Here is a 22,830-nt window from a genome sequence, read left to right on the forward strand (position 1 = left end):
CCTCAATCAATACATTTTATACCTTAGCCGGTGTATAATGAAAGTCAGCAACGTTTTAGCGAGATATATTCAAATATCTCTGTGGCATGGAAAGTTGCGAAAACTGATTAGACATGACATTCGCCATGATTCACTATGACTCAAGCTTCTTGCTCTTCCTAAAACGTTCATAAATACTGATCAATTCGCAGATGCGAATGACGGCACAACGAAGACAACCCTACATACTCATTAGAAAAGAAATAGCCGCGCGAGTTTCGGCTGGTATTGAGGATGACACCACTTTGAGGCACAGTCGAAAACGCGACGTTGCGGCCACACTGGACCACCCTCTAAAGGAAGGGTAGCCTTCAGCCACAACCCAAGAACTTTTGCCTAAGTGCACACAAAAGGCAGAAATTATACACATTGTATTGGGAAAGAAGAGTCTCACCGCGAACTTCACGTGGGCAAGTGCGCTATGAAAAAGAATTCTGCATAGAGCTTTATTGTATGCACAGCGGCTGTCGGCTGCTCTTCGTACTGTCGACTATAGCATTGGAATATCTTCAAGCAGACCAAGAAAGACAGCGCATGTTAAAGTATATCTCCACCACTTACGACAGTTGGACTACCCAATAACTGTCCTAGAATAGATAGATAATCACGGCTAGGTGTCTCAACAACTATTTTTACAGAAGTGTCCCGGCTGTTAAGGAAAGCCAAAACTTACATGAACTTCCAGGACGGCGCAGGTCTTGTCATATTTATTTCATAAACTCACTTATTATATCGTCTTTTGAAGCAAACCATGTGTTGTCAGGTGGTTCACATTTCATTGCGCCCTACCAGCTTATTAGTGTGCCGGACTGTGCCACTAAACGGTTTAGAAAATTCTCCACCCCTACCTAAGGGTTCAGCTTAAACAGCTTCGATTGCTAAAAAATATGGGGTTTTCCGTTTCAAAACCACGATCTAATTATGTGGCACGCTGCAAGAGCGACTCCGGAATAATTTGGACCACGTTGGGTTCCTTAATGTGCATCTAAATCTAAGTACACGGGTGTTTTCCCTTTTCGGCCCCATCGAAATTCGCTCGCCGTGGCCTGGATTTCATCCTGCGATCTCTTGCTTAGCAGCCCCTAAGCCCCTAAGCAACCGCGGCGGGTGTCGAGAGCTCAAATTCAGCATTCCAATAACTGAACCACAACATTACACAGTAAGTTTTGCGAACAGGTCTTGCACGTACCTATATGATTATTATGACACAGTTATATTTCGTAGTGCCTATAACTTTTATCTTCACTTAGAATGAATTTTCTGATAAGTTCCGTGCTGGATCTCAAGTGCGCTGTTTTCTTTCAATAAACATATTTTATATCTCATAATTATTCACGCCAAGCCATGTGACGGCCAATAAAAGAAGCTTTAACGAAGCTTTTGTGTGTCGGAAGCTTTTACGTCTTTGTCACGTTCATGAACTCTTTATTCATACCACCATCCACAAGCCTTTCCGTCAGGTCCAAAGTTCGCCTAGCCACACATTTGTCCAAGCCATCTGCTAGGTGCCTCTCCACATTAAGTTCAGATTGCCGACCTATTCCAGTCGGATATGGGAAAATTTCCGCGTTAAAGGTTGCCCGTGACGTTGGGAGAAACTATTATACGATATTTACAAAAAGTCATATCCACAATTAAGTTTTTTAGCATGGGTCAGTTCTGATTGTAAGAGAGTGGAATTAAGGGGGCGACGTTATAAGTGTTACGATTAGACGTCATGAAACTCAGGGAACAAAGGTGAACAACCGCTACAGTGTAGGCTCCACGTGGTGATACCTATATAAGTTTTTGACGAGCTCTTTGTGACTTCAATAAAAAGTGTCTGGAGGTTCGTTTTTTCATTCAGCTAAATCTGAAGACACTTACAGGAGAAAAGTCATGGCAGGACCCAAAATCGAAATAATTCTTGTGATCGCTGTGTTGGTGGTATATCAGTGTTCAGGTGCCTATCAGGCTTATGGGCCCCACACGGATATAAAAAAGGTAAACACTTCTTTTGTCAGAAATTGTGTTTATTTTGAGGTAGCTGCATCGAAATTTAAAGAACGAGTGCGTTGCGATACTTGGAATGTAAATTACATATATATATATATATATATATATATATATATATATATATATATATATATATATATATATATATACGTAGCAGGGCCATTATAGGAACTGCTTTCAATTTCACACCTGGTGTTATTTTACGTGCTTCGGAAGCACGGTACACAAGCCTTTGCCCATTACACACTGCTAAAGAAAAATTGAAGGGTCATTCCGCTCTGTCAAGGTAGGACGACCAGCAAAGTTGCAGCACATCCCACAGGCTTAGACAAGGGTAAATGTAATTATTCTCATCATTTCGTAATTGCAGTGATGATAGCTTTGTGTACTCAGATATACACTCATTGGTATGGTTATAACCTTGGACAGAATATTGGTCAAAGTTAAATCTATACAAGTCCGTGGTTGAGTAGTTGAGCGACTTGGATTGGTGTGGCACTTGAAACTTTTCTAGCACAAACTGAGTGAACCATTTCTTGTCTGGCTTTGAAGTGTCCACATTGAAGGGATGAAACGATGATCACAGGGATAATTTTATCACGGCTAATCCATTCAAAGTGCGTGGTAGTGAACTCCATATTCCATTACATCCCTGCTGCGCAATGCAAAGTACGTATCACAATTCCGTCTTTCGTTCGTACGGCAAATACATTCATCCCTACAGTCGCTGGCATTGTCCTCTTGCGAGTCAACAGGTCAAATGTGCATAAATTGTTTCCTTTGCGTATATGGAAACGCCTCCTGGTCGTGTTAAGGTCGGTAATGTTAATACCATTACCGCCGGCAGTCATCGTGAGGTGGGTTGGGCCGTTTCTTCTATTTATCTATCTAGGCTCATAAGCTGATCAAGTGCCCCCAGCTTCGACCTCTAGATAAGTATGGGCGCGCGATCGCGAGGCTTTCGTGGTCGTTCCATCATCGTCATTGCAGCTTGGTAATCTGACTCGCGTAATGCCGTCTTCATCAGGTCATGGCCGTCATGCAGTCGTCATGCATTTGTTCTCATGTCATGCGGTCACGCCACCGTCGCCATGCCTTGGTGTTTGTTTGTTATCATCACTCAAGCTCCGTCATCTGACTATCGTCACGTCGTCGTCGTCAGGCTATCGCCGTTCCACAGGCTTCACGATACAGTCATTCTGGGGTCATTGCCGCGATATACTCGTCGTGATCAAATTGCCTTTATACTATTTTCACACCATCCTGGTCCTTGATTCGTCGTCATGAAGCCGCCGTGATGTCGTCACAGTTTCACCGTCATCGGTCGTCGTCCTCACGCTGTCATCATACCACCGTCATCATTTCAGTAACGTCACCCCAATGCCATGTAGTCGTCGTCAAAGCTCCTTCGTCATTCCATGGAGGATAGTCCGTATTCCTCATTCTTCTGTATTTATGCTGTCGTCATTCAATCGGGATTCTGCTGCCTGTGTCATGCTATCCTTGTGAATGCTTAACCGTCAGACACTTGCACAGTGGTCAGTATGCATTCGTTCTCATATATACCGTCATGGCCATGGTGAGCACACCTTAACAGTCATGCACTGTCCACCTCCACAGCATGCACGACTCAGTCGGGTGGGCGGGCCAGCCTGACAAACGCAAAAGTATACTTCAGCGTAATAACTGGTGCTGATTGTCTGCGGAGCGTCCACAACGCAACAGTCGCAGCACCCGCAACGACAAGGCACCCACGACGACGTACTGGTGAATACGTCATAGCGTGTTAAGGCGCGCCCGCATTCTAGACTTGTAAATAGAATAATAACGTTTCACTGTTCGAAATATGTCACTGCCATGCCAGCTATTATGGATCGCTGGCCCATAAATTCATAGCATTCATGGCCAGCCTACTAGGATTCACCATTAAAATCCACAACGCCCCGATGGTCCTTTTGGTAGACGCACGCAACGTAACTGTTGCATCGTGGAGCTCGAAGAGCTAATCGCTATAGGAAAAAGACAAGGACCCTAGAGCTGAATATGTATTCTGCCACTCAAGCAATAATGTCATGCTTGTAAAAACTGGGTGCTGAACCCACCATTGATACAAGTTTTTGTCGCATCATGCCTACTTCTAATACAAACGTGCATACGTATATGCATATACATGTGTAGTGATCATGATACAAAAACCTTTTTCCCGGATTTCACTTTGAAAAGTTCACAGCACGGGTACCGTTCTTTAGAGAGGCCAAAATGTACACATCCGTCTTGAAAAAGAGGCAAGTACGAGGCGAGAAGCATGATGCTTAATTAATTTCCACGAAATGTCACCGGAGTTCGCCGACCATGTTCACTGCTGCACAGATAGAACGAAAGGATAGGAGCATGTTGACACTGCTAGAGAATAAATGTCGGGTCAAATTAGGTTCGCCCTGAAATACAGCTGCTTTTTCTTCGGAAATCCTACGCCATTCCCGAAGACCTACGTGCGATAAAAGTCTAATTTAACAATTGATCATGTTCGCAGAGGTAGTAATGCCACTAAAGATTTTCGGGGCCCGAAAACGAAATTAAACCGAGAATACCGCACGAAATACCGAACGTACAAACATATGCTTAGAATATATACACAGGTTCACAAGCTTTCCTGAGATTAAATGAAAAAAGAGCCTGTGTTGCTGTAGTTTGTTTTGCAAAGTGTTACTCACCAGCATTATTATGGCACATATAACTACATCATTGTACTATGTTATGAAATTACGAAGAATGTCAGGCAATATGCGAGGCTGTGAACGCATGACACCTTACACTTGTTAAAACATGAAGTGGAAATTCGCAAAGTTGTAGGCAAAAAGCTAAGATTTTCTAAGCCCATATAAGGCCTCGTACGAATCGGTCACACACGGTCAACACACCCATATCAATGTCCCGGAGAGTAAACTGATGAAGAACCCGTGGCATTCTTCGCATTCTGTTTAGGTGTAATTATCACGGCTGCAGAAAGGAGACGGCAATACAGAGAAAAGGGACACTGGGCAATCTCTGAACAATTGATATTTTAGTGACCTCTGCAAGAAATGAGATATTTCTGGCCCTCCCATAAACGAGAGTACGTGCAAGCATGAAATAGCAACGGACAAAGAAGGTTGGTTGGAGGTGACACTAGCCGCAATCTTAAAATGGGTGTAGTTCGTGTTCGCAGTGGCAAACCCCGTTACACCACACCGCAACACGCTGTACTGGGCACTGATTCATACGAACGCTGCCCACCTAGAGGAAGACAGCAGGCTGAAGGAAGCACGACAGACAGCGAAAGGCGCCATGAAGACCAAGCGCACTACACAACTAGAAGAAGCAAAGCGCCGGAAGGGAGCTCAACCAAACGTCTCACCAAATTTCAATTCTAGCGCCGTGATCTCGACGCAAGAGGTCACATGTTGGTTTTGCGGAGCTTTCGCTTGCCAAGGCTGGCTGCGTGACGTAAAATTCTGTCCTAACTTTTTGTTTCCTCAACGAAGGTAAAGCACCGCACAAGACGCATCAAGGCACCATGCCCCACCTCAGCTCGGCGAGCTCAGTGGATCGACAGCAAAGTGCATTTCGCAGAAGTAAAGTGTAGGGTATACTGCCTCTGCCTTTTCAAAGCCCGCTATTGGAAATGACAAATAAAATTTCAGCCTGCTAGAAGTTACACCTTGAGTAATGTTGTTGACAAACAATAGAAAGAATTCGGGAGAAATATTTTTTACAGCTAGCCGATTCGTCCATGCGTCCGTCTATCGGTCGCCTGTACGCCGAAAACTCCTCCGGTGCAACACCATGCGCATGCATGAAAAAAAGAGAAGAAGGGTTCGTGTGCGATTAGCTGCAGCAGTTGTGACGTTCTTGGCCTCTGTCGCAGCCGAGTGCGTGCGCATTAGTTTGTCGCCGGCTTCGAAATGGGTGGGGCAAACGTCGCACATATTGCTAGAGAGCAAACATCTTTCGATGAGCAACTCTGCGATCAGAACTGGTAACGAACTTGTCTACGCCGCGCCGATGCCGCAGCCCCGGGCACAACACACTTGTGCAGCCGAGCGCAAGAAGCAACTGCGTACCGATGATCCGGCAGCCTTCTGAGCCATCGTTTAATGAACCGTACCGATTAACCCACTGATAAAAAACGGGGCGGCGCGTTTCAGCTTTTCTGGTTAACAATCTGTACGGAGTGTTTCGGCGGTGATTTTTTAAAATTAGTTTGAGAGTAATTAGCGTGTGAATTGCAGTCCAGAATAAAGGGTGGAGGGATCTCGTTTCATTCTCGCAGTTTGCCCATATGTTCTCGTATGAGTATCCGGATAGCGGTTGTGGCCTTTGGCTCAGACTCACTTGTAGGTCGACGACAATGCGAGTTAAAAGCACTTCATGCCTAATGCAAAAGCGAGCCTGGTCGCGCACGTCACATGTTTCCATAAGACTAATTGCACAGTGAACGGTACAGATATGCGAAAATTAAGGCTTTATTTTGTCCTTGTGGAAAGCCTCCATGATTTCACATGCACAAGGTCTTTTAATTCTATGCCTGTTTTTGGCTCGCAAAAAAATTTTTCAACAACATGCCGAGAATGAGATGTGATGCCATCCCGTTTAAATCGTTATTGTGTTGACGTAACATTCATCAGGGGCACGTTCCAGTCTCTTCAATGTAGATTTTTACACAGGAGAGCCACATGTTGTCCACCGCGCCACTAGCACAGGAAATTAAAGGGTTGCCACGTGTTTCAATTATCGCCCAAGTACACATGCGATTGCAGCTTCAGAGTCAAAGGTAATTGAGCAACATTCGCTTGTATTCAAAGCGAAGAAGTATACTTGTTAAATTTCTAAGTAACATTGATTTCCCTACTTTTCCAGCTATCTCTTGGGTAGTTCAGTATCCCGACGTGTATATATCTCTGTATAAATATACAATATTATATGTGCAGCGAATGCAAGTAATAACGAGCGGGCCTATATAAGGTGGCCAAGCTAATGTTAACCAAGCTGTTCAATGAAACAAAAAACATTTATTTAACATGCCTTTAGGAGCTACAGGGTGCGGTTTTCTTAATACTGACGACCGATCAGCGTAGATATTATAATTATCTTGCAGCGTATGTTTAATAATTATTTTTGTTTAGCATCTTGGCAAACATTAGATGGGACACATGGTATAACCCTTGTACGCTGAGTGACAACGTACTTCAAGTGAGCCGACCTATGTTATGCATAAAAAAAAATTCTGCATAAAACCTGAACCCACATAATCGGCCCACAGGTACCGGTACCACCTACCTCCTAATGATATAATGCTGTATTTACTGAATTCATTGCTTCGCTTTATTTTCTTTGATTTAGCTATTGGATGCGACTTAGGGACTGCCCGTTTTTGCAAATACTCCAGAATTCATGGGTTTGTGCCACTGGAACACGAGAGGCCTCAAGTCCATAAATGTAGCTGGATATAGACCATACTTTTCTTATGCACCTGCCAACGCCATCATCCCCCAACAGGCGTCATGCATTGCCTTTCTCCGGGTGGCATGGCTACTTGGACGTCGAAAGTGTAAATGCACCCGATTTGATGTTTTTTTTTATTTTGGCATAGCTTGTGAACCATGCGAGGCTAAACATAAAAATTAAGTGAATGTAAACTTACGCGCTATATTGTGATGAAACATAAACATAGCATGAAAATTCACGGTACATATGCTGACAGTACACACACTTGTGCGCAGTGCCGTTTGTTGTACAGGATTCCATTATCCGCTTCAGTAAAGTTATGCTGTACATACATGCCAATTAGTGTGTTGAGTCTGCATCACTTTTGTTAGCATTACTGTTTATTTAGTGCTGTGCTTCTGGTAAGTGAAAAGTTCCTCGCTCTATTAGAGCAACTGACTACATTAATTTGAGCAATTAGTGGCTCAAAGAATAGTGAACAGAACGTATGAAAGACTCGTGCATGTATTAGTTGATTCATGCAATAATATTTCAAGTCAAACCCTCTATCAAGACATTTTATGCGTGAGGGTGTGTATAATCAAAGTCAGTAACGTTTTAGCTAAACATATTGAAACAACTCTGTGGTATAGCAAGCCGGAAAAACTAATTAAAGATGACATTCGCCATGAGTCACTATGACTCAACCGTCTTACTCTTGCTAAAACGTTCATGAATACTGATCCATTCACAGATGCGAATGACGGCACCCCGAAGATGACCGTACATACTCATTAGAAATGAGCCGCATGAGTAGTGGCTGGTATTGAGGATGCCACTTCACTTTGAGGCACAGTAGAAAACGCGACGTTGTGGCTACACTGGACCACCTTTCAAAGGAAGGGGAGCCTTGACCCACAACCCAAGAACTTTTGCCTAAGTGCACACAAAAGGCAGAAATTGTACACATTGTATTTAGAAAGAAGACACCGCGAGCTTCACATAGGCAAGTGCGCTATGAAAAAAAATTCTGCATAGAACTTTGTTTTATTCACAGCGGCTGGCGGCTGCTCTTTGTACAGTCGACTATAGCATTGCGATATCTTCAAGCAGACCACGAAAGACAGCGCATACTCAAACATATCTCCATCAGTTACGACAGTTCGACTACCCAATCGCTGTCGTAGATTAAATAGAGAATCATGGATAAGTGTCCGTGTACTACTTTTACAGAAGTGGCCCGGCAGTTAAAGGAAGCCTAAACTCACATAAACTTTCAGCACGGCGCAGGTCTTGACATATTTCTTTCATAAGCTCACTAGTTATGTCGTATTTTGAAGGAAGCCCGGTGTTGTCAGCTTGTTCACATTTCATTCGGACCTACCAGCTCATTAGTGTGCCGGAATGTGGTTCTAACCTGTTAAGAAAATCATCGACTCCTACCTAAAGGTGCAGCTTAAACCGCTTTCATTTATCAAAAAATATGGGGGTTTCCATTTCAAAACCAGGATCTAATTATGTGACACGCTGCAAGGGCGACTCCGGAGTATTTTGGACCACGTTGGGATCCGTCTAAGTACATGGGTGTTTTCTCTATCTCGCCCCCATCAAAATGCGACCGCATTTCGATGGTGCATTCGACACGGTGGGTGTCGAATGCTCAAATCCTCAAATCCAGGATTACAATAAGGGAACCACAACATTACACAGTAAGTTTTGTGAAGAGGTCTTGCACGTAGCTATATGATTATTATATTACAATTCTCTTTTGTAGTGCCTATAACTTTTATCTGTATTTAGAATGAATTATCTGACCAAGTCCGAGCTCGGTTTCAAGTGCGCTGTCTTCGTTCACAAAACACGTTTTAATTCTCATAATTATTCAAGCCATGCCAGTGCGACGACCATTAAAGGAAGCTCTAACGAGCCTTTTAGTGCGCCGGAAGCTTTTACGTCTTTGTCACGTTCATGAACTCTTTACTCATGCCACCAACCACAACCCTTTTCCATCAGGTCTAAAGTTCGCCTAGCGACACATTTGTTCAAGCCATCTGCTAGTTGCCTTTCCACATTTAGTTCACATGCCCACCTATTCCAGTGGGATATGGGAAAATTTCAGTGTTAAAGGTTGCCCGTGGCGTTGGAAGAAACTATTATATGATATCTACATTAAAAGGACATATCCAGAATTTATTTTTTTAACGTTTGTCAGATATGGTTGTGAGATCGCGCAGTTAGGGAGGTGACATTATAAATGTTACGATTAGACGTCATGAAACTAAAGAAACAGACGTGAAATACCCTTACAGGCTAGGCTTCACTTCGTGAGACCTATATAAGTTAATGACAACCTGTTTGAGACTTGAATCAACAGTGTGCGCAGGTTTGTTTTTTGAGTCAGCCAAATCCGAAGACGCTCACAGCAGGAAAGTCATGGCAGGACCCAAAATCGAAAGAATTCTTTTGATTGCTGTGTTGGTGGCATATCAGTCGTCAGCAACCCGTAAAACTCAAGTGCACCAAACGGATATAAAAAAGGCGAACAATTCTTTGTGTCAGCAATTGTGTATATTTTATAGTAGCTGCTTCGAAATAGAAAGAAAGATTACGTTGAAATCTCTGGAATGTAATATATGTGTATACAGGGTGCTTCAGCGAACACTTTCAATATCTTTGAAAAGTTCCCTGTGGCAAATAGCTCAATTCTAGTTTATGAGACCGTCTCCTCGAAGCGGCGGACACTACTTGCAAAAACATTGAAATGCAAAATCGACTAATGAACAGGACTTCACTAATTAACCTATTCCCTAATTGTCTTAGAACGCATATTGCAATTTACAAATCTAGCAGTGGACTTCGCAAGGCGGATCCACTTGGAACGAATTCTCAGGACGACAACAGTTTCGAGATATAAATTCTTGAACTTTGCGGACAAATGCATTGGCGTTACAGTTATTTGTGTGTTTCAGTGCATGAAACGACGTTTTTTTAACATATAAACTGGAACGGCAATGCGTTTCTCTGCAAAGTTCAGGAATTTGTATCTCTAAACTGGTGTCATCTAGAAAATTCGTTCCAAGTAGATCCGCCTTGCAAACTCCACGGCTAGAATTGGTAAATTGCAGTAGGGGCCATAATGTAATTAGTTAAGAAGTTAATTCGCGAACGTTTATTAATTAATCAATTTTGCATGTCAAGTTTGTTGCAAGTATTGTCCACCGCTTCGAGTAGACGAGCACATGAGCTAGAATTGTGATATCTGCCGCAGGCAACTCTTAAAGATTTTTGAAAGTGTTCGCTGAAACACCCTGTATATGCACATAAACAAGTAGCAGGGTGTCATAGGACACTGGTTTCAATTTCACATCTGGTGTTATTTTACGTGCATCCGAAGCACGACACACGAGCGTTTTTGCAATTCCACACTCATAAAAATAAATTGAGGAGCCATTGCACTCTTTGAACGTGGATAACCAGCGAAGCTGTAGCACATCCCACAAGGTAAGACAAAAGTAAATGTATTTATTTTCATCATTACATAATCACAATGACGATAGCTTTGTAATTACAGAGATGTACACTGACTGGTTGGGTTTCAACCTTGGATAGAATCTTGGTCAAAGTTAAATCTATACAAGACCGTTGTTGAGTAGTTGAGTAACATAGATTGGTGTGGTACTTCAAACTTATCTAGTGCGAACGGAGTGAACTATTTCTTGAGTGGTTTTTCAGTGCCCACACTGAAGCCTTTAACGATGATTACAGGGTTAATGTCATCACGCCTAATCCATGCAAAGTGCGTGGTAATGAACTCCTCGATATCACATGATATCCCTGGAGAGACATGCAACGTAGATATCACAATTCATCTTGCGTTTGTTCGACACAGACATTCATCCCCACAGCCTCTGACATTGTCCTCTTGCGAGTCGAGAGGACAAATACCCATACATTGTGTCCTTTGCATACATGGAAACACCTCCTGCTCGTGAGTCCATGTGCTGTTCACAGACGACTAGACCCTTACGGCGCAATGAGCCATTGGATGGATGGAAACAGCTTTATTCTGAATCCGGCAAATTGGATGACCCGGTCTCAGCTCTCCCATGAGGGGACTTCGAGGCCTTGCCTCGTCGCCGGCTCTCGGGCTTGCTGGACAGCCCACTCTTGTGTCTTGAGGTTGGAGCTGCGCAGAGAGGCGGCCCACTTCGACGCAAGAGCCTCCGTAGCCATTACGATCTTGCCGCCGCCGTCAGAAGTGGCCCAATGTGCACAGACCAATCAGCACTGATCCGCGTGCTGCTCGTGTGGCTGGATGCTCTCTCTGAGCCATTACGTTTTTTTCTTGCTTACGGGGGTATGAGCCATTGCCTCCCCAGGTATGAGCCACTGATGATCCCAAATTTTGAAATGCTGTCCTCTGTGTTGTATGCGTGATTAGAAGGAACGAAAGTGCTATTGGCTTCACTTTCCTGAATGCTTGTAGGATTTCCCTTACAGTATTCTGAGCCATTCGACTTTTACTTGCTTATGAACCATTGCAGATGATAGTTTCGATCGCACATACAAAAATTTCACGGAACCTTAGCCCTAGACAGTTTCACTGTAATTTGACTTGTCTCGAAGTCAAGCACTCAACTCATTCTCCTGCTCATTACAACAGTGCCATCCACTACAGTCTTGAAATCTTGTAAGTTATATTACATCGCTTCTCTTAAGGCCGCCCCTTGGCGTCACTAGGCGTAGACGCCGACTGTGGCGCGCTCAAGAGACACCCGATCTTGCCGCCGCCGTCAGAAGTGGTCCAATGTGCACAGACCAATCAGCACTGATCCGCGTGCTGCTCGTGTGGCTGGATGCTCTCTCTCGCGGCGTTTATGCGATGGCGCCGAGAGGCGAAACGCTAGAAAACGCTGGTAAAAACGCCGAATGTGGGGTGGCCTTTAGGCACCCATTCCTGCTCTAAGCTCCGGCATCCCTAGGCGTTCTCGGCGTCCCTCTGCGTAATCGAGTGAACGAGCACAGCGACGGATGAATGAGCGAATGCGGGACGTATACGCCGCTTTTGAAATACGGCAATAACACGGGGAGTGCGAGGAGGCGAGTGGAGGAGGAGGGTGCAGCGGAACCATAAGGTGGAAAGCGGAAGAGGAGGGTATGGCGCAAGAGTGGGAGGAAGAGCATAGTGCGGCACAAGACCAGCTCTGCGGTGACGACTGCTACGAGATCGCCAGAGTAACGCACCGTCGTCAGTTCTCCGATGGCATGCGCGGACCGCGTCCACCAATACCACATATGGAAATAACGCGCCGCATAAGCGAAGGTCTTTCTGCGGGGCCTGCTACGAACCGCGCCTACGGGCCATCCCCATGCTGGCTATCGCCATCACCTGATTGGTGAGGCAGTCGCACCACCATTCGCTCCGTTTGCAACATGGCGCACGAAACAGATTGTCCACGTTAGCCAATATATCGCGAAATTAAACACGTATGGATCTGCACTTAAATTTTGCATTAGGGAAAATTGTAATGCCAGCGAACTTTTAAAATACAGATCTCGCTGCCTTCTTTTCGGGGTTTGTTATAGCTACTACAGCTGGGTTGGTTGGCAACTCAAGTAATAATCGTGTGCATATATCGACCATTTATTCAAGGCACCGCCATTTTGCGATCACAGCGCCCTCTATCATGTGGCGTCATTCTGGTTTGGCGGATCGCGGTGGAGGCAGCACAACGAACATGCTGTGAAAGATGAAGGCCAACTTTTTGCGTTTCCCTGAGGTGTCTGAACAAGTTCTTGCAATTGGGGAACTTCTTTGCGCGTCGTTACTTAGCTTTGAGCTAAGATATAGCAGCAATATTGAACGGTGACTGGCCTGAAGGCGCTCACCTCGATCGAAATAAGAGGCGAGTCAAGTATTATTTGTCTAGCCGTCTACTCTCTTAAGGTAAAAGCAGCCAGAGGTGTGTCCGTGTACCATGCGTTGCGCCACCGAGCTTACATGGCAATCCACGTAACTAGCGAATCTTCGACAAAACACATTTTGCTAGCTTTCGTGCGCCTAAAAGTTTCGTGGTACGATTTTCTAAGCATTATTTACCTGGCATCCGAACATCAAGATTTACAATATAAGGAAGTGTAAAATAACTCGACCGGAAGGGTGGTTAAAGGGACCTGATCGCGCAGTGCTGCGCTAGTTTTGCTGGCTTACGAAACTCGCATAAACTGCAAGTAGCAGAGAATTCAACTTCCATGCAATGTCGCGGGAGGCTCGAACGGTCTACGCCACTTGACCAAAACGCAGCTGCAGCGGCGAACCCGCCGCTCTGCCTTGGCTAGGTACCGCCGTCTATCGGTTGCTGTTCTAGTCACCGATGGCAGCAAAGGGCGGTAATGGCGTATGCGACGTTACCAATACCCCGGAAATTTGAATTTGGAGAAAGGCATGCGGCCCCTTCAAATACAGTTTTCTTGTAAACTAAGTCTCTTCGTGGCACTATACAAGTGTTTCGAGGTTTATGGAATGGTACTTAAACAGTCCACGTCGACTTAGTATTTGCCTTTCGTGTCCCTTTAGTATGGAGTGCTCAATAAGGCGACCTCGTGACAGTGGCCGAGAATATGCCAAAATCAACCAGATGCACGTGACGAGTTGAATGATGTGCACTGCTACGTTTTGAGTGGTGCCGGTGCAAGGGCTCTTCGCCTACTCAAGAGCGCAGAAATACGACAACTGCTCTGTGCAACAGTAATTTCTTTTTCTAAAGTAATGCAGTGCAGAATGCGCGGCATGAATCAGACAGCTTGCCGGTGACATTCACAAGCGCGGAAGAGCCCACGTGAACTAGGGGCGGCCGGTATGGCTTTGGTTACAGAATGCTAGAGAACCCACCTACATTTTCTTTTTTGGCATGCACTCTTTTCATAATACGTCCCTCGTCAACTTTCACTAGAACGATATATGCCAAGCACGATAATCACAGAACAAATTTCAACAGAACAATATTTATGTTCGTGCACTACGTAGTCCGGCACTAGGGCGTGCCTCATAAATAGATGGTTGTGTTGACACGTCACATCAACGAATATATCTTAAGTCACTGAGACAAAGGAGATTACTACTTGCAGAAACCATTGGTTGGAGTGACCATTGTGGTAGACCTATGAGAGGAGTGTTACAAAACGACAGGTAAAAATTTTTAAAGACTATAGCAGCTTCGACCAAGACCATTTCTTGGTAAATGAAAATTAGCATCTAACTTCAGAAACCACCAAGTCGAGCAACGGTTCTGTAATTTCATTTCAAGAGAAGGGTTTGGTAAAAAAACCTCCACATGTCTTTGTAGCCTGAATTGTCAAGCATAACTTTATCGCTGTTGCGAATTCCCGGCGACAAGAGGTAGGCAGGAACAAAGTTTAAGCACAAAACAATAATCTATATTTAGTCTGTGGATAAGATGCGTCCGACGTAACCCTGCATCTTTTTACATGCACTCTAGATGGATCGGGCAGTGTTTATATGAAAGCAGGTCAGGCGTTCCTTCTTGTTTTTCTCTTTCTTTAATTTTAGCATTAGGATACGTCGACCTCAAGCTCGCGGAACCGATAAATACGTGGTTCCCGCGCTTCTGCAATAGTGATGTGACTGGACGTAGTTTGCGGGACTTCTAGGCACACTCGTAAACTCCGAGCCTTCATCAGCTGTAGACGATGGAGGGACGTCGCAGGTAATTTGTGCAATACAGGGGCGGCGTAAGGAATTCTCTGACGCATAAGTGTCGAGTGGACGTGAAGCAGGGATGCAGTTGTTCCACTCCACTTTGTGCCTGCGATTCTGCAGAGAACATTGATAGCACAACTGATTTGGTCTTCCAGGGTGGTCAAATGAATTGGTCAAACCTTTTTTGTTGTCAAAGGCAAAACCTCTGATTTGGCATAAGATGTCTTCATGACCCGTTCTCTTAAATACTCACCAATTGCGTTCAAAGATTCCTGATTAACAACGTCTAGAGACTTGTTCGATGTCCATATGAAAATGTCATCAGCATACATAGATATGTTTATGTCTGGTGGAAGTACTGCAGGTAAACCTGCTATTGCGTCATTGAAGAGAAGTGGACTTAATACACTTCTTTGTGGAACTCCTTTGTTAATGTGTATGACTCGCTTTGTCCGTCATTTGTATTTGTATATATCTTTCTCTCTTTCAAGAAGTTAGCGATCCATTTGAGAACTCGACCATGCACTCCGAGAGTTTAGAGTCCAAGCAGAACATGAAGGTGACTGAAGGAGTCAAATACCTTTTTAATATCAATAAACACAGCAAAAGCAATGTTCCCACGTCTAATGTCATGGTCAACAAACGTTACCAAGTCAAAGATACAGTCCATTGTACATCTACGTTTTCTGAAACCAGCAATTTGGTTCTGTAGACAACTGCTGGATTCTATCCACCATTTAAGTCTAATATCGATCATTTTTCCATCACCTTTGAAACATAGCTCGTTAAACTAACAGGACGGAACAAGCTATGAGACAGTGGCCTTTTGCCAGGTTTTAGCAATGGGAGTACGTTAGCGATCATCAAACTCAGAGGAACATGCGCTTTCTCCCACATCTTGTTGAAGACGTGTAGGAGAGTGGACGTGCTTGCTTGGCCAAGGTTTTTCCAGGTAGAATAAGAAAGCTTGGCAGTGCTAGTCACTGTTCTTTGACGTTTCTTTGAGAAAGCATGCAGCAGTTTTTTTAGAGAGAACAGAATATCCAACTGGGTAGGGGGTAAATTGCAAGCATTTTAAATGTGTTGCTCTACCAAAAAGATAGATTGATCTTGAAGTGATATAGGATTTGCGAAGTTTATTAGTGTTGCGCACAACGTGTTTGCTATTTCGCGTTTAGATAAGCTAAGAGCTGTTGCAAGGCTTTTCAAGGGAATACATTGTGATACCGGATGGCCAAGGGCGCTTATCAATCTGCCGATTTTCGGCAAGGGAATGAAGGGGGTAAGCGACCTACAGAACTCACGCCACCGTTGCCGTCCCAGCTTTTGCATGTCCCGGTTAGATTTTCGAAGAGCAGCTTGACTTTCTTGATACTCTTCAAGCCGTTCGGAACGACGAAACTGACTCTCTTCTCCGTCTGACGCCACGGAGTCGTTCATAGTCGGCGTCGACACTGTATTGTCCTTCCGGAACAGTTGTGCATCGCGTAGCCCTGGGGTAATTACTCAGTACGGATGACGTGAACATGTCCAGGTCATTTACTTGGTTCAGTACCACAGAATTATATTCTCGAAATAGTTGCCACTTGAAAAGTTTAGTTACTCTGGGAGATCTTGCCGGATGCATAAGAGGATGCGCGATGAGAATTGGGTAGTGGTCAATACCCACGCGTGTCAATCTGTGCGTCATCTAATCATTTCAGCATCGGCATCAGGAAATCGTAATGCCGCCGTAATAATACCGCCGTCGTCAGACCATCTTTATCACTCAAGCGTCATCATATCACGGTTGCCGTGCCATCATCGTCACGTCTTCTCACTGTCGCCATGGCATCATCGTCATTGCATCGTCGTTATGCAATCGTCCTCGTGATGTTGGGGTTCTTCCATCATCAATATGCCATCGTCATCATGCGTGACATGTACATGCTCAAGGTCAGCAGATTCTCAGTGAAAGTTTATCCAACTGGCTCGTGTGGTCTCTAGTTGGAAATGGTCGCAAAACAGACACAGCCTTCTTGAAAAACACCATTGAAAGCTTCGCTTAGACCACTTACAACTGTGCTTTCTTGCGGTAGCAATAATACAGACATTCAAGGCGCATTCTCGCCGTCGTTTGCAGGCGTCGCCGTGATGTTCTGTAAACGTCCGAGGGTGATAACACAGGAAAACGAGTTCTTTAGCGAGTTGGGCACTTACTGCAGGTATACCAGCAGCCCCAAAAAACACACAGAAAAGAAAAGAACACTGACACACACGGACAATCGCTGCACTCACAACTGATTCAATTGCTAGTTAACACAGAAAGAAGGGCCTATTGTAGAAGAAATGTACTTCAGTAAAACGAGTTGTTGGGCGAGTTGGTCACTTATTACAGGTATAACAGCAGCGCCCAAAGAGCACACACAAAATAAAGGAACACTGACATACACGGAGAATTGTGGCACTCACAAGTGAAGGCGATAACCCCTTCCGCGCTCGTCATATCCTGCATATGTGAAAGAACGCGAGGGAAGCCGACGATCGCGGTTCAATGTGGCGTACGCGAAGGAGGGAAGCGGAGGGCAAACGCGCATTCTTACGTCGGGCGGAAGGTCCTTGCGGTATGGGAAGGAGGCAGGGCAGCGTTGTGCTCCGGCAACAACTGCGTATTTCACGACCGGGCGCAACAGAAACTGACGATCGACGCTGAATCTCGTTCGCAAAAAGGAGGAAAGCTGACAGACAGCGCTGCCAACAAGGACGTACATTAGACGGCCGCGCACGGTCGCGCGCGTGTATCTTGAAAGGGATCTCCAAACGGCTCATACCTTTGTGCGCGCTGTCTTGGCGCTCTTGCGTTGAAGCGAATGACAGCAGGAAAGTCACTTCGCTCGTTATTGCTGCCGCGGTTGCTTACACCAGAGTTTTGGCAGGGAATGCCCCTGCTCATGGCATGTCGTATGTTGATGTTTGCTTCTGCACGCTGACACCATGCTTGTTAATTGTTAGTAAGCAAATGTTTATGTGGCGGATAAAACTACTATACGACTATTCTTACATTATATAGCTTTGTAATAATTTCCTATCGCAATTTCGCAATTAATGCTTCGACTTTTGGGGGAAAATGCTACTTTTTTATTCAAACACTTTACGAGGTTCTGTAGCCCATGCAAGTATGCCTGGATTCACAAGCACTCGCTGCTTTCTGGTTGCTGCTTAGTGTCATGTCTGGGACGTTATAGAGCGTGGCCTTTTGTAATAGAATGCAAAGCCCCACCATTTCACCCATGTGGGCTGGTACAATGTCTAGATGACTAATAAAACTAGTAGCAATGAGTGTTTTGTGCAGTACAGCTGACAATATGAGGTTTGTGAAAGTCTAACGGAAGATACTCATGATTCTCAATATTGACGTATTTGCAGTTCCTCAACACGACCGATGTCATCTGGACTTACAATACCACTGCAGGGCCAACTTTAAAGTGTAGAGTCGACAATAAATTGTTTATGAATGACTCACAGATTGTGTTCCAAAGATCTCATCGCCTCCAAAACGGGTACGTTTTCTTTATCTCATATGCCACAATATGGTAATCACGTAATATTAAAGAAAGTGGGGCGAGTTGGTAGCCATTCATTAGGATACTGCAGTGCGCACACAAGAAACGAAGACCTGAGGCAAATGCAACACACAAGCGCTGCCTTTGCCTTTACCTTCCATTGCATTTGCCTTGTCGCCTTGTTTCTTGTGCGCGCGCGGCAGTATAATAACGATAATTACGACTTCTGTTGTGTGCAGGAACTGGACGCATAGGAATTTACGAGGAAATTTCACCCATTGGCTTTTCTCCCAAAGAAATCAAACTTATAACGCCATGCTTGTAAGCCGCTTCGGTAAGTCACTTTCAAAAAGCAAGACTTTTATTCATTGCCAAGTGAAAATATTCAGACTAGACCTAGGAAAAATCAACCAATGAGACAGTCCGTTACAAAGAAGGCACTTTTGCCTATTGAGTTTTCGTTGCTGAGACATGCAGGTTTCCGTCGCTAGGTATTATTCTCTTGAAAATCACAATGAGTTTGTGCAAGAAAACCGTGGTAGACGCTCAGAACAAACATTTAGCTATAGTTTAGCGCAGGACATCCATGGCGAATTCAAAACATCATGAACACTTTCGGTACTGGAGTTGCAAGGTGTGGTCATCCGTTTGATATTTTGTGCGGGACGCGAGAGGAGGGGTTTAACTTTCTAGCATACGCAGTGAGAAGTAATTGATAAGGGCTTTTGCGTATCCGCCGCTTTTTGCGGATCCATGGTGCGAGCCGAAGGAAGCGAAGGCAAGTGAAGGAGACGGAGACAGTGGAAGGCTGAGAGAAAAATGTGTTACCATATCGTCATTATAAAACCTGCTAGAGCGCAGATCCAAATAAATGGCGCAGTAAGGAACTAGGCTCCTACAGCGCTCTGCTTAGCCAGCGCATCACCACCACTAATGCCGTGGCGCTATATGTTCGATGAAAATAGAACACTCTCCCAGTTTGGTGCCATCTTTTTAGACCACGGAGCAACAGAGACAGAATTGTCCGTGACAAATGATATGTAATTGCTTGTTACCAAAACATTCTTGCAATGTTGTAAGTTATCGATTACTTCTTTTACATTGTAACGCTCGCTGTACATTTTGAAATGCCCATTAGATGTAATCAGTTACTTTATATAGGAGACAGGCCTTAAGAGGCGACGCAGCTTTAAACACAGGGATTTTGCGGAAACTGCAGAGGAATGCAAGTGGTAGCGGCACGTAGCCTGCCGATGTGCATGTTCAGAGAGGCGAAACCAGGCGCTTAACATTGGCATCTTCGGGCGACCGTTTGAGAGCGATCCAGAGATTGTCATCTTGTTCGGGTGACCGGAACCAGCCGGTCCGACTAGATTCAATGAGCTCTTTGAGATAGCTGAAATCCGGCTTGGAGCTCCTAGAAATTTTCAGACCGACCTCGTCGGACCAATTGCTAAATCAGGACGCTTTCCAGCTATGTCAACGCTATGCAGCTTCCATCAGCGTACTTTTGCCGGTGCCGGCTAAGCTGTTTTAGACGGCTTTGTAAAAGAGTTGTCACGCTTTATGAGTTCTGCGCCGATTGTGGCGTTAGCGGCACCTTGAGTTCTTTTTTCTTTAATCGAGAAGCAACCAGTTACAGTACATCATCCTAGTGCAGAAAACTTGCAGTGCTCGCAGAAGACTTGCAATATATGACCACTGTAACCTTCGCTATCATTGCATACAGTTTTCGGCTGACGTACACTCTTGTTTGCCGTGATATCATATCGCTGTTTCACGGTAGGTGACGCCGTGTTCAGACGGGCGTCCTCGTAAGTTCCAATCGGCTCTCGCTTCCTTCTCCCTCGTGTCGCAAATCCGGAAAGTGACCCGCCGTTCGTGTGGCGCATGTTTCCTCTCACTCGGATCTGGTGTATCTTGCAATCCTGTTAGGAGGACCGAATCAACCACCAGAATTGGCCATGTGCTTCCTTATCCTAACGCTTCTCCAGATGTGGCGGTCTAATTCAACTGTGACTCTGTTCTGAACATTCCGTTTTTTCTTAGAGGCAAGAGAGCGAGAGTGAAATTTTATTGTTACCAGCAGCGATGGGAGCGGACGCAGTCATCCTCCACCTAGCAGACGGCCGAGATCCCCTGGGTCTCAGCGGCTGCCTCGGTTAGCTGGACGGCCCGTACCTAGTTTTTTCTGGTCTGAGCGGAGCAGCCGGGTCTCCGACTGCTGCCGGTTTTGAATTTTGCTGCGCCTCGAAAACAGCCGCCTTCGAGCATGTCCATAGAATATGTGGGAGATCGCATACCGTCATCTTTTACACCGGTGGCGAAGCCTTCATCTCCCCTGTGGTGTCTGCGACAGCCTCAAGTGGATTTTGCTAATCCAGGAATTACAAAGAAGGCCAATCATCCATCGCCGGCTCTGAAGCAACTTAAGCTCCTATTACTGCACGATGCGTATCGTGACGAATAACATATATATGCCGATAGTTCGACCTCACCTACCTGCTCAAAGGCCGCATTCGTCGTTCCAGCTAAGCAGATTACAGTTGGATTCAAATTGTCACACACGACTGCATCTACATCGGCAGAACTTGCAGCTCTCCATGCCGCTATGACGAACGTCACCGAAGAGCCAACAGAGAAATGGGTCGTGTTTTGTGATTCTAAGGCAGCTCTTCACAGTATCAAGTCTGCATTACATCTCAGAACTTACGAGCAGATGATATCTGACATTAAAACTTCTTTCTGGGCGAGTTGGTGCATACTTGACATGAAAACTGTTTACAGCGCAAACACATGCAACCACAAAGTATAAGGGACAGGACACAAGCGCTGACTGTCAACTAACTTTTATTAACAGAAGACGGGTGCCTTATATAAGGGGAAAGGCAGAAGTGAAGGGGGAAGGGAGTGATACAATCGGGGAAAATGACGATGCGCATCGGTGAACGAACGTGCAAGCAGTCAACGCATTCAGACGCGAAGAAACAAGAAAACGAAAAAAGTAGACAAACACTAACAAAAGGCGAGGGATACTAAGATACAATGAAATCAGTAAGCAGCCGCTTCCAAAAAATGAAGCTCTGCCGCAAAAAGCGATACAGAAGGGGTGCTTACGCACGTGCTGCCATATTTGTGTATGTAGAACGCTTCCAAACTGACGCGCGCCGTCGCGTCGGCACTTTTGCCGAGAATCTTCGTCTCTCCCAAACGAGCCTCGCATCCTGTGCATCCAATTACATGCGCGACCAAATGTGCGTACTTGTCCTTTAAGTTGCTTAAATTTCGGGCATGTTCCCCCAAGCGTTCATTAATGCAGCGGCCGGTTTGGCCGACATAAGCCTTTCCACACTTCAAGGCACCCGTCTTCTGTTAATAAAAGTTAGTTGACAGTCAGCGCTTGTGTCCTGTCCCTTATACTTTGTGGTTGCATGTGTTTGCGCTGTAAACAGTTTTCATGTCATATCTGACATCAGGGAAGTGAACCACGATGCTCTGGAAAGAGGACACAACATTATATTTCAATGTATTCCTGCTCACTGTGGCATCGTTGGCAACAACCTAGCTGACAAGGCTGCCCGGTCTGCCTACGAAGATACCCAGACGCGTCCAAAACCTTTGGCGAGGTCGGACGTTGCCAAGAAACTTCACCTGCTTGCACGCGCACAGTCATAAGATCTCTGGAGTTCAAGTGCCTTCAATTGCAGATTACGTAAACTGGACCCCACGCTACGGCTACAAGTGCCATCTAGCCTTTCCCGCGGAGAAACAGCGTTACTGTGCCGCTTGTGGCTGGGAGTGGCATTCACGAACGCCTACTCCTGTCGTTTGTGAATGGGCGAAAGCTCGGTGTGCGACTCCTGTGGGTGCGAGGAAACCATCAAGCACCTATTGTGTACCTGCCCTCGCTACGATGTACAACGCCTCTATCTGCGGGAAACTTTACCCGACTGGACTCGAGACCATTCACCGAATCAATGATACTCAAACCGTGGCCACGCCCTTCACTGGCATGAAAAGCGATTCGTGCACTCGTACAATACTTGAAGTGCACCAGCTTAAGATGCC

General features: G+C 45.2%; 1 protein-coding gene across 1 annotated transcript in view; it reads left to right on the forward strand.

Moving 5' to 3' along the window:
• Nucleotides 1–1,867: 1,867 nt before the first annotated feature.
• Nucleotides 1,868–22,830, forward strand: part of LOC142587000 (uncharacterized) — a 37,054-nt gene continuing 16,091 nt past the window's right edge. The window contains exons 1-3 of the mRNA XM_075697868.1: nucleotides 1,868–2,022; nucleotides 18,626–18,759; nucleotides 19,002–19,096. Coding sequence (XP_075553983.1) covers nucleotides 1,918–2,022; nucleotides 18,626–18,759; nucleotides 19,002–19,096 — 334 coding nt within the window. The 5' untranslated portion in view covers nucleotides 1,868–1,917. The remainder of the gene's footprint in view (nucleotides 2,023–18,625; nucleotides 18,760–19,001; nucleotides 19,097–22,830) is intronic.

Source organism: Dermacentor variabilis, chromosome 7, assembly GCF_050947875.1.
Source record: "Dermacentor variabilis isolate Ectoservices chromosome 7, ASM5094787v1, whole genome shotgun sequence".
Taxonomy (NCBI): domain Eukaryota; kingdom Metazoa; phylum Arthropoda; class Arachnida; order Ixodida; family Ixodidae; genus Dermacentor; species Dermacentor variabilis.